Source organism: Canis lupus, chromosome 3 (genome assembly GCF_003254725.2).
Source record: "Canis lupus dingo isolate Sandy chromosome 3, ASM325472v2, whole genome shotgun sequence".
Taxonomy (NCBI): Eukaryota; Metazoa; Chordata; class Mammalia; order Carnivora; family Canidae; genus Canis; species Canis lupus.
The window spans coordinates 61,074,451-61,086,567 of record NC_064245.1 but is presented as its reverse complement, the minus strand read 5'-3'; the positions used below and the strand labels follow the sequence as shown (position 1 = coordinate 61,086,567).

General features: G+C 48.3%; 1 protein-coding gene across 7 annotated transcripts in view; it reads left to right on the top strand.

The window, feature by feature from the left end:
* RGS12 (regulator of G protein signaling 12) overlaps nucleotides 1–12,117 on the top strand; it is a 119,624-nt gene that overhangs the window by 37,792 nt on the left and 69,715 nt on the right. For all 7 annotated transcript variants that reach the window (XM_025437842.3, XM_025437840.3, XM_025437841.3 and 4 more), the window contains exon 3: nucleotides 5,694–5,810. In XM_025437842.3, coding sequence (XP_025293627.1) covers nucleotides 5,694–5,810 — 117 coding nt within the window. The remainder of the gene's footprint in view (nucleotides 1–5,693; nucleotides 5,811–12,117) is intronic.

Genomic DNA, 12,117 nt, shown 5'->3' with positions numbered 1-12,117 from the left:
ACCCAGACTGCTCCACATTGTCTCCAGAACTTGCCAGAACTCGCCCTGGCCAGGCTTCTTACTTTGTTGCCAATCTAGTGGATGTAAAATGATACTGCACCTTGGCCTTGCTCAGGAAGGTGTGGATTCCTTGTGGGGAGAAATCCCCTCAAATCTATGCCTACTTTTCTCTTGGGTTGTTTCTTCTGCTTGGCCTGTCGGAGTTTTAGATACTGGCTGTTCATCCTGTGCTGATCATATTGCACGTATAGCTACACAGTTTGTGGCTTGTGTTGTTCACTTGCTTTGTGGGGTCTTCATGTCAACCATCTAGTCAATCTTTTCTTTATGATTTACAGTGTTGATGTAACACATTCATCACTACCCTGAGGTCAGGAAGATTCTTTTTCTTTTTTTTTTTTCTAAAAAAAAAATCTGCTTTATGAGTAGAATAAGATAGCTAGCAAGTTCATTTTTTTCTCTCTCTGGATGACTTTGGAACTGCTGCTTGTTGCTAGAGCACTATAACCATCCTGCCGTGTGGCAGGCTCAGAGGTCCCTCAAAGAGGCTCAGCTGTGCCTCTTTGCATCACATGTTCACACGTTTGGGTCCATTTCTCAGTGCTCTACTCCTCACTGTCCACACCTCCAACAATACTTTACTTTTATAATTGTAGCTTTGTAATGAGTCTTTATATCTGATGCGCTGGCTCTCCTTGCCTTATCTTGGCTATTCTGAGCTTTGCTCTTTTATATAGATTTTACAGTGAGTTTGTAAATTGTCCAGAAATGCTACTGATGTTTTTGTTGCAGTTGTATTTTCATCTGTAGACCAATTTGGGAGAACTGACATCTTTAGAGTATTGAGTCTTCCTATCCATGAAAATGGTATTATTTCTCTCCATTTATTTATTTAGGCTTTATTTTGTTGCAGTAAAAATTTATAACTCCCTTTATAAACATCTTTAATCAGATTTATTTTTAGAGTCTCCCTTTTTTTTTTTTAAGATTTTATTTATTTATTCACAAGAGACACACACACAGAGAGGCAGAGACATAGGCAGAGGGAGGAGAAGTAGGCTCCATGCAGGGAGCCTGATGCGGGACTCGATTCCGGGACCCTGGGATTGAGCCCTGGGATTGAGCCCTGAGCCGAAAGCAGATCGTTAATTACTGAGCCACCCAGGCGTCCCTTAGAGTCTCCCTTTTGCAATCAGCTTTGGGACATTGGCATCTGTGTCCCTCCCCCTCCCCCAAGCTCTGCCCCCAGGGGTGCTGGGGAGTGGCTAGAGGGGAGGAGGAGGGTCCTGCTTCTCCCTCCTTGCTCCCTGCATGTTGCCATGGCAATGCTCCTCCCTGGGCTGGGCAGTCCTCTCCCCTGCCAGCCCTGAGCTCAGTTATCAGCTCCTCTGGCTCCATTGTGGCTGCACCCCACCCCTCTCCCCCAGGTCTGGGTCCTCATCTGGCTGCTGTGTTTAAATCCCTCCCTCTTCTTCCGGTCTTTGTCCCAGCCCTGGGGGTGTAGTCACTTCCCGGTGGCTGTCTCTGACTTCTTAGTGTCTCTGCCTTTCCAGGTCTCTGATGCCTAGTTAACTGTTCCTTCTAGGAAATTCTCCCTGTGAAAACAACTGGTGTGGTCTTGCTTTCTGACTAGACTGCCTGACATACCAGGAACAGTAAGTATGTCAGCTGGAAGTCTTACTCCTTAAATTCTCTGTGTTCCCTCTTTTTAGAAAAACCTTCAGATACTCTGGTCTCTATTTTGAACTAAACAGTTTTCTTTGTTAGAGTCTACTTTTTTAGTAAGTGCTTACTGAGCACCTACTACATACTGGGCCCCATGGAAGGGATGGAGGCATATGAGCGGGACAGGCACAGCTCTAGTTCTAACTGTAACTAAAAAATGACTAGTCAGGGCTTGTTCCAGGCCCCCTCTGGGTCACCCTGAGCAGGTGTTTCACTGGCTACCGTGTTCTCCTGTGGAGATCGAGGTGGTTAGACTGGCTAGTCTGAGTCACTGCTGGTGCTGAAATGAGCCGCCTAACTCAGTGGCTCTGTGGGATGGATCAGCATTGGTACTAAGTGGCTGGGGCAGTTTGGTACCCCAGGTGATGGAGTTCTGCTCTCCCCCCACCCCCCACCCCATTTCCACCCTGGAGAGAACTGACACCTCTCAGCCTCCTTGAGGTACCCACCCCCACTTATAGTTTGAGGTGACAGGAACCAGGGGGGTTGTTTCTCCCAAGTCCTACTCAGGGACCAGGTGCATGGGAGGGCCCTCTTGTTCCTCTGGAAACCCGGCCGCACGCCCTGACTCTGGCTCTGGCTCTGGCTCCGGCTCAGCTGCTGGTGGTCAGGCCATGTTCTCCATGCCTGGAGCTGGGGCAAGACAGTCTGCTCCCTGGGCTGGGCCATGGCCACGTGGCAGTGACAGTGACAGTGTGTCCCCGCATGACCCCTGGCCTCCTGCAGCAAGTGTGCAGAGTTGTTAGCAACAGCAGCTGAGGAAGGGAGATGCAGGTGGAGGAGGGCTGCCATGCAGGCCGTTACACCCTTGTTCGGAGTGTGTGGGGACCATGAGTTACTTAGTGCCGGGGGTGCTGAGTCATTGGTGAGCTTCTGAGTTTGTTACGGTAAGAACTACGTTAAGAACTCCAGTGGCTGGCCCAGCCCGCATGTCCTCGCCTCCTGAGCATCACAGTGACACCGTGTTCTTAGCACAAAGCCACATGCTCATTACCCCCACCCACAAAATAAAAATACGGAATCACAAGTACATGATTTGTACACAGGGTTCGTCTTGTGCATATTTGGAGCCTTCTTTGGTTTGGGAGCAAAGAGCATTGGGCTGCAGAGAAGGCGTTTGGATGGCTGCCAGGCTTCCTTTGCCTGCAAGCCACTGGGTCCTGCTGCAGGGCTCTTAGGCCCCTAGACAATTTGTTCTCAGCCTTTCTTCTAGCACTGTGCTGGGCAGTAGGTATTCAGAGGACAAGGGCCCTGCTTCCTGGGGGAACTTGTGCTAACAGGTGGGGAGGGAAGGCACAGCCTCAGAGGAGGACTCCTCAGAGGGGGACCCCAGGGCAGCTCCTCAGGCAGTGCAGTTAGGGGTGGCCTTGGGTTGAGGGCTGAAGGGTGGGGAGAACAGGCACCTGGCCCAGCGGAGTCTGGATGGCAGGGACCAGGCCTTGCCAGTAGTGCAGCAGCCTCTGAAGGGCTGAGCAGGGGCTACTAGGCAGATGTGCAGGGAGCCCGCTACTCAAGTAACCTGCTAGCAAGGGTTCTCTCTGAACTCTTGTTGGGATATTCAGGTTTGATGAGTGTAGTGGGATGTTTTATTACCAGTTCTGAGGACCTGTGTGCTGCTGCTGCTGGCGATGGTGCGTCTGGGACAGGGAGCCTTGGGCATCTCTGCCTTTTTCTTCAGGCCTACCTATTGTCCTGTTCCTGAGACAGTCCCTTCTTCCCCCTCCCTCTCCCTCCACCTTTTCCCCTCTCTCCCCCCCTCCCTATCTCTCCCCCTCCCTCCTCTTCCTTCCCCCAATCCCTGCACTCCTTTCTCTCTTTGTACTACTGCTCCCTGCTAGGTTCGGTTCTTTCTGCTCACCGCTGCAACAGGTTGCCCTTTCCTGAGCTTGCACACTCTATTTCAGAAGACTTTGCTGAAGTACCCCTGCCAGTGCTGTCTGCAGCCTGGCTTTGCCCTGTCTGTTCCAGGGCTCTGTTGGGCTTGACCTCTGCTTAGCCTGGTTTCCTTCTCTAGTGGTCTTGGCCTGGAGTCTTCAGCACCATCCTGGACTTGCAGTCCATGGTGTGGCCTCCAGGGGCCTCTGGTTTCTTCTAGACTGGGAAGCGTTCAAGTAGCCCGCAGCTGCTCTGTTGCCGTCTTCAAGTAGCCTCAGGAGGACTGAGAGATCTTGAGTTCTTTGGAGTCCAGAGACCTGTCTGAGCTTGTCTTGGGTGCCCTGTGGCCCTGTGCATGTGGTTGGTGTTTAAGAAGCACTTGTGGAGAGCCCCGTGGCAACGCAGAGCAAAGGAAATGAAGGCGGTTTCCCTTGGCACCTATGTTACTTTTTAATAAAAATTGAGAGATTAGGGCAGCCTGGGTGGATCGGCGGTTTAGCGCCGATCCTGGAGACCCGGGATCGAGTCCCATGTTGGGTTCCCAGCATGGAGCCTGCTTCTCCCTCTGCCTGTGTCTCTGCCTCTCTCTCTCTCTCTCTCTCTCTCTCTCTCTGCCTCTCATGAATAAATAAATAAAATCTTAAAAAAAAGAAATTGAGAGATTAGGGATGCCTGCGTTGCTCAGTGGTTAAGCCTCTGCATTTGGCTCAGGTTGTGATCTCGGGGTCCTTGGATCAAGTCCTGCACTGGGATCCCCAAAGGGAGCCTGCTTCTCCCTCTGCCTATGTCTCTGCCTTTCTCTGTGTGTCTCCCATGAATAGATAAATAAAATATTTTTAAAGAATCAAGAGATTAAAAATAATGTGCTTGTTGCTCCCATTTAGGACCCAGTGATTCAGGGGGTGGAGGTGAGAGGTTGGGGTCTGGGTGTGAGTGCAAAGGCAGAGAGTGAGGGAAGTAGCCAGTAGGTGTGTGGAAGGCAGGGGGAGGCCAGAAGGGGCAGGAGGAAGAAGCCGTGGGTCAGGCCTACCCACACCCTGAAGGCCCTTGGCCTGAGGTCCCAGACAAGGAGGAGCGAGGGAAAGAAAAGTGGTCACGTGGCCGAGGGCCCCTCGGGTCAGGCATGTCATGGGACAGCAGTCTGGGGGTTGTGTTCTTCCCCCACGCAGCCAAGTGGCCTAGGTGTGGGGGAGAGAGAGGGGTAATGGGGTGGGGTGTGTGGGTGAGGGTTGTGTGGCACTGAGACGTGGCCGGCGGAGCTCTACCCGGCAGTGCCACAAGGCTGCTCCCTTCTGCAGGACGCCCAAGGGTCTCACACGGGAGAAGAGCAGACATCTGGAGAGCCTCATAGTCCTTAGAAAACGTGAACTTCCTTTATGGCTGAAATTGGTCACTTAGGATTTCAAGTACCCAGGAAATCAGAGATTTTCAGCTGTGATGCTTTTTATATTAAAAATGTGATGCCTTATTTGTTGGACCCAAATCACATTTGGGGAAGTGTCCAGCATAATGACAGTGAATTAATTCTGATCATTTCCCAGAGAAAGAACAAGACCAGTTATTTCATGCACCTGAATTGCTTTGGTCTTCAGACACCAGCTGAATGTCTAGGGATTCTTTAATTTCCTAAAATGCCTATAAAATTATGTAAAGTCATGATTTTTATTTTATTTTATTTTATTTTTATCTTTATTTTAATAGTTATTTCTCTCCCCACACACTTCATCCTTTCCCAAATATCCACATGTTGTTTTTCATTTGCTCTTGATAGTGGCCTTTGGAGGCCAGCAGGCAGGAACCTGGCTTGTAGTCATGGGGTGTGAGGCCGGGGTTGTCCTCTGGGTACAAATCTTAAGTGGCAGGGCAAGCACGTGGAGGTCCTGGGGTGACTTTTGTTTTCAACTTTGGATTTTTCTTGTGGTGACACATGCACAGCATGACATCGACTCCGGGTGACGCTCCAGTCTTGCTCTCCTCTGCTCCCCAGTGCCCTCTCCTCTCTGGGGGTCCCCTCTCTGGGTGGTGTGCCTAGCAGAACTCTGCAACTCTTCCCAAGAAGGTAATGTGATGTGTTTTTGTTTCTTTGTGTTTAGGGCTCAAAATTTGGGCGGGGAATCGGACTCACTCAGACTTCTCAACGCACCTCTGCCCGGAGATCATTTGGAAGATCCAAGAGATTTAGTATCACTCGCTCCCTTGATGATCTCGAGGTATTTGATTTTAATTTTTCTCTTTTCTTTGTCAGGTTTTTACAAATGAACATCTACCGTGCAGATAAATTGGAATCTTTCTGAATCCCACCCTAATCCTGATCCCTTCCCTCTGTCTTGGTAACTGTGATTGCCAGGTGCAGGGAGGGTAATGAGAGACTTCTACTGCATAGCCAGGCCTTCCCTACCCCTGCCCATATTGCTGCCTTCCCTGCATCTGCCTGCATCTGCAGAGCGTTGCAGTGGCTTTTGCTCTGTCTTCTGTGTGGCCAGCATGCCTGTAAACACTTTACAGATGTGAGCTTGGCTCACCCCTTACAAGAATTCTGAGGAAGGTGGGGCAGCCCGGGTGGCTCAGCGGTTTAGCGCCGCCTTCAGCCCAGGGCCTGATCCTGAAGACCTGGGATTGAGTCCCATGTCGGGCTCCTTGCATGAAGCCTGCTTCTCCCTCTGCCTGTGCCTCTGCCACGTGCTCTTTTTCTCTCCGTGTCTCTCATGAATAAATAAATAAAATCTTTAAAAAAAAAATTCTGAGGAAGGGCTTCTCATGGTCCCCTCTTTATTTTATTTTTTAAAGTATTTTTTTATTTATTCATGAGAGGCACACAAAAAGAGAGAGAGTTAGAGACACAGGCAGAGGGAAAGCAGGCTCCATGCAGGGAGCCCGACGTGGGACTCGATCCCGGGTCTCCAGGATCACGCCCTGGGCCGAAGGCAGCATTAAACCGCTGAGCCACCCGGGACTGCCCTGGTCCCCTCTTTAAAGATTGGGTATTGACTCACAAATACAGAGGGTTTTATTTTTTGTTTTGTTTTGTTTTTTTATTCATGAGAGACACAGAGAGAGAGAGAGAGACAAAGGCAGAGGGAGAAGCAGGCTCCTTGCAGGGAGCCCGATGTGTGACTCGATCCCGGGTCTCCAGGATCACGCCCTGGGCCGAAGGCAGATGCTCAAACGCTGAGCCACCCAGGCATCTCCAAGTTCTTTGCTTTTATCTATAGTTCTTAAAAAAATGAACAGACTTTCCTTTCAGAGCCATTCTAGGTCTATAGAAGTGGCAGAAGGCAGAGAGCACCCCGTGCTCCCCATTGGCACCGCCGCAGTGCCTGGGATGCTGATGGGCCAGTGTGGATGCGTTCTTGTTAGGCCCCACTCTGAGCCGTACATTCAAGGCCTGTGAACAGGTATATGGTGTCACATGTGGTCTCTCACTGCCCTGAGAACCTCCCTTTCCCCCCTGAACCCTTGGCAGCCCCTGATCCTTCTGTGGTTCGTTGTGTGTTCTCATACTTTACACAGATGCACCTGTACCATGTCTTACTCTGCCACCTTTAACACACTGCCTGATGCCTTCAAGTCTGACCCTCATGGCTTTAGTCCCAGTGTGGCACTTGTTCCATGGCATTCCACTGTGAACGTGCTAGTGCTGTTGACAGGCACCCGGTGGGAAGTGGGGAAACCCTCTCCCTCTGGGTGGGGTGCTGCGTAACAGGGTGGCCACTCCCACACAGGCTCTGGTCACCCTCCTCTCTGGCACCAAGTGCTGTCAGACTAGATTTTTCCCATTTTAGTGGAAGGGCAGCTTGTTTTACTTTGCATTTCATTGATGATGCGCGTGGCCAAGTGGTCCACTGTGGGCTCTCTGGCCAGTCAGGTTTTCTCTGTTATGAATTAGCAGCCTGTTCATATCCTTTTTCTATTTTACTAAAAAAGATTTTGTAGTACTTCTTTATATATTATTCTGGATATGGGTCCTTTGTCAAATAAATGTTTTGAAAAAATCTTTGTGGCTTATTTCTACGTTTGTTTAGGGTGTCATTGGTTACACATATATTTAATTGGAGTAAACTGGTTACAGCATAAAATTCATCATTGTTAAGTGCCTCGTTCAGTGGCATGACACATATCACAGTGTTGGGCAGCTGTCCCCCCTGCCCCACATCCCCAGCACTCTTCCTCTTGTAAATGGAAACTGTCCTCATGAATCCCTGGCTCTCCATCCCCCTCCCCTCGCCCTGGAACCCACTGTCACACTTTCTGTCTCTGTGGATTTTGATGACCCCTAGGTCCCTTATGTAAAAGGAATCATAGCAGATTTGTACTGGAGCCCAGGGTCCCCAGATCCTTCTGTGGGCAGCAGGTGTCAGAATGTCCTAATATTTGATCCATTTTTCCATTGCATGGATATTCCACCTTCTGTTTATCCATCCATCTGGCAGTGGACGCTTTGGTTGCTCCCACCTTTTTGACTGCCATGGATAATCCCGCTTTGAACTCGGTTGTGCAAATATCAGTGTGGTTCTATTTTAAAAACTAACTCTAAGATAATTTCTTTTGTTTTTTTCTATTTTTTTTTCTCTAAGATAATTTCTTACAGACTGAATAACAATAAATGGAAACAAACTGACTTTGGTTGTTTCTTGCTTAAAAGAGTAAGTTAGTTTGTGTTTTGATGTGAAAGGGGAATCATTGAATGTTAGAGCCAGAAGAGGCCTTTGAAAGTACCTCATTGTCTTCTTGGCTAGATGAATTTTTGTTGGAGTCAGAGGGTGGGTTGAGGGGCTGGAGCTGTGGTGGCAGTGAGACCCTCCCCTGTGGTCTCATGGTAACCGCGGGGCGGTTCAGGCCAGTATGCTGGGTTTGGTTGTCAGTGGTCAGCATAGGCTCCAGTGTATCACCCACACTCCTGTGGAAGAAGCAGAGGTGTGCGTGCCACAACGCACAGGCCAGGCAGAGCCTGCTGCCTGGGGACCCTCAGAGTGGTGCTGGTCCCACCAGAAGGGGGTCTGGACTAAGCCCACATTCTCAGGTTAGGTGGCTTGCCAGGTGTTTTCGTGTGTTTCTGGAAGGATTGTGGAAGGGGTCTGAGCCTCCAAGAGGTGACGAAGTAGCACCAGCCAGGCTTATGGTGGCAGCCTGTGGTCAGACGTTCTTTTCTCTGATGCAGGCCCTGGCATGCGTGCCGCAGGACGCTGTAGTTGGTGCTTACTTCTCCTTGCCCAACAGGAAGTCCCAGGACTTCCCACAACATGCCACCATCGCGTGCACTGTGGTCTGTGCTCTTGATCAAGGGCAGGCTGGGCGGCTCAGGTCTTTTCTCTCTGACCTTTGGGTTGGCTCTCTACAGAGATTGTCACGATCTCTGTTGTACAGATGGGGAAACTGAGGTGCAGATTCAGGAGCATTTTCCTGGCCATGTCAGACTGCAAAGCTGTGGTCTTTCTGCCACATGTGGAACCTCTCACTTTTGTGAAAATAGTACATTAGGGACATAAGATTGAATCTTTGCTGTTTTTTTTCTGTCTGAAGATTTCAAAATGTAGAAGATACAAATAACTTTTATGAACATTCGTCACTGGTAAGCTTCTCTCTGAGGGCAGCTTGTTGAACACATTGTCTGTACTTCCCTTTGTCGTTCTTTAACAGGTGTCCTCAGCAGTCTCTGAGACTGTCCCCAGACTCTTGGGCTTCACTGCCTTGTATGGCCCCCTCAAAGAGGCACCGGCTTTCACGTCAGCCTTCAACTGGTACTTACTCATCCTGGGCTTCTTGGGAACATTCTCTCCATATTGCAGGGGCCTCCGCATCCCTTCAGCTACCACCGGCCCAGCTCCTCTGCACAATCCATCTTGGGTCCACTTCCCGGGGCCCCTTAGTCCCCTGGAGTTAGACTCAGATGAGAGCTATGTAAGCCTTTACATTGTAAGGGACAATGAGGAGGACCCAGTAGGACCACATAAAATGGTAAATGTATGGGTCAACCCAAATGAGTGGTGACTGTGTAAAACAAGAATAACTGTGTTCTATTTGGTTTAAAAATACATAAATTTACCTGACACCGTAGCACTAGTCTGAGCTCCAGGGAGGGTAGAGGGTGCAAGTTCAGATGCTTAAATCCCTGCGGAAGAAGGTAGAGAGAGAGGAGCCAGTAATTCTTCGATTCTTATAATGTGAGGATGCATGCTGTAATCCCCTGAGTAACCTGAGGCAATAAAACAAGGAGTAATTTTAGGTTGCAAGAGGGAAAAATGGAGTTATGAAAAACAGTCAATTCAAAAGAAGGTGAGAAAGTTGAGAGGCGAGACAACAGGAGGGCAAGAGCAGAAACTGCTGACAGGAGGCAGCATTTGGCAGAGCTGGGGTTAAGCCCAGATAAGTCAGTAAGTACCTTTAATTTATTTTATTTTATTTTATTTTATTTTATTTTATTTTATTTTAATTAATTAATAAGATTTTATTTATTTATTCGTGAGACACACAGAGAGAGAGAGAGGCAGAGACACAGGCAGAGGGAGAAGCAGGCTCAATGCACGGAGCCCAACGTGGGATTCGATCCTGGGTCTCCAGGATCACACCCTGGGCTGAAGGCAGTGCTAAACCACTGAGCCACCCGGGCTACCCAGTGCCTTGATTTTAAATAAATTAAATATTTAATTAAAAAGAAAAGATTGTCAGACTGCATGAAAAATATGATCATACTATACTAGAGACACATGAAAGCTTGAGGACACAGAAAGCAAATAAAAGAACAGGAAAGGACTTACCATGCAATGCTAATCAAAAGAATGGAATAGGGTGCCTGGGGGGCTCAGCTGGTTGGACATCTGCCTTCGGCTCAGGTCAGGATCCCAGGGTCCTAGAATCAGAGCCCTGGGTTCTTCCCTGCTCGGTGGGGAGTCTGCTTCTCCCTCTCCCTCTGCGCCTCCCCCCTGCTCGTGCTCTCTCTCTCTCTCTCTCTCTCACTGTCTCTCAAATAAATAAAATCTTAAAGGAAAGAAGAACGAATGGCATAGCTGTATTGATGTCAGAGTTGGCTTTCAGGCAAGAAGCTGTCCTAAAGGTGAAAAGGGAACCTTCACGATGTGAGCGGCAGTAAGAAGTCACAATTCTGAATGTGATATACATTCAGGAGTATGCTCTCAACGTATCTAAAGCAAGAATGGCTAGAGACAAGAAAATACTCTGCTTAATGCCTGGCAGGTTGAGCAGGAAAAGGGTCAGTAAGAATCCAATCAGCATGACTCCCACCCTGGCCTCCTGGACGTCATGTGGCACTGTACCCAGTAAGTGCGTTCTTTCTACTCCCTTGTGGGATGTTTATGAATGCTGACCACGTGCTGGACCATAAAGCAAGTCTCAGCAGATCTAGAGGACTCTTCAGTCTGTCCCCTGCTGCAGCAAGGTTGACTGGAAGCCGGTGGCAAGTAGGTGGTGCCCACACACCTGTAGATAAGTGATCCACTGAAAAGAGAATCATTGGGGGCTTGAAAAGAGAATTGAAAAGAAAACTTGAAAAGAGAATCATTGTGGGGCTCAGAGCATATTTAGGATGACACTGGAATGGGCGCATCTGGCCCAGGGGGGTGCTCACAGTGTTCCCATGCCTGTATGAGAGGGGATGGAAAGCGGAAGGTTGTCTTGAGGCTAGAGAGAACGTGGTGAAACTGACCTGGAGAAGTAGAGGCTGGACAGTGATGGAAGCAGAAGCAGAAATTAATGAAACAAATTAACAGACTGAAACAGCAGAAGAATACATAAAGAGGGGTTAACTGCGCAACTCGTTTTATGAGGTCTCCAAAACCTTGGCTCCAAAAGTTGATGAGGACCTGAAAGGAGAGGGGAGGGGCAGGGCTGCCCACTGGTGAGCACAGGTGGGAGGACTTCACGCCCTGACATAAGCATAGTCCAGCAGTTCATGGTCATTCCAAGAACGTGTTTTTTTTTTTTTTTAACACTTGAAAGTCAAAATAATTTACCATATTAACAGAGTAAAGTAGAACAATCGTATATCATCTCAACAGCAACAGGAAAAGCATTGGGTAAAGCTAGTATCCATTCATGGTAAGAACAAACGAAGCAAAACAAAATTTAACAAAATAGGAATTAAAGGGAACTTCCTCAATCTGACAAGGACATAAAAACCCCTAAAGCATGCAGTGTACTCAAGCTTTCCCCTTGAGGTCAGGACCAAGAGGAAGATGTGTGCTGTCACCAGTTCTATTCAAATGTTTATTGCCAGTTTTAGCATACTAAGAAAGTAAAAACAATAGAGAATTAAAAGCCACAAAAGAAAGATGAAAATGTTATTATTCTCACAGGATATGATTATGACATCAAAAATCTAAAAGAATCTATAGTCATTATTGAAATTAATGAATACTTGGCAAGCTTGATGGATAGTCTGTCAAAATACAATAGTCAGCTGTGAGTACAGTCAGACAATAGCATATAGATTCAATGCAATTTCAATAAAAATCCCAAAAGGTGTTTTGTTGAACTTAAGATAAATCTAAAATTTGCCTAGAA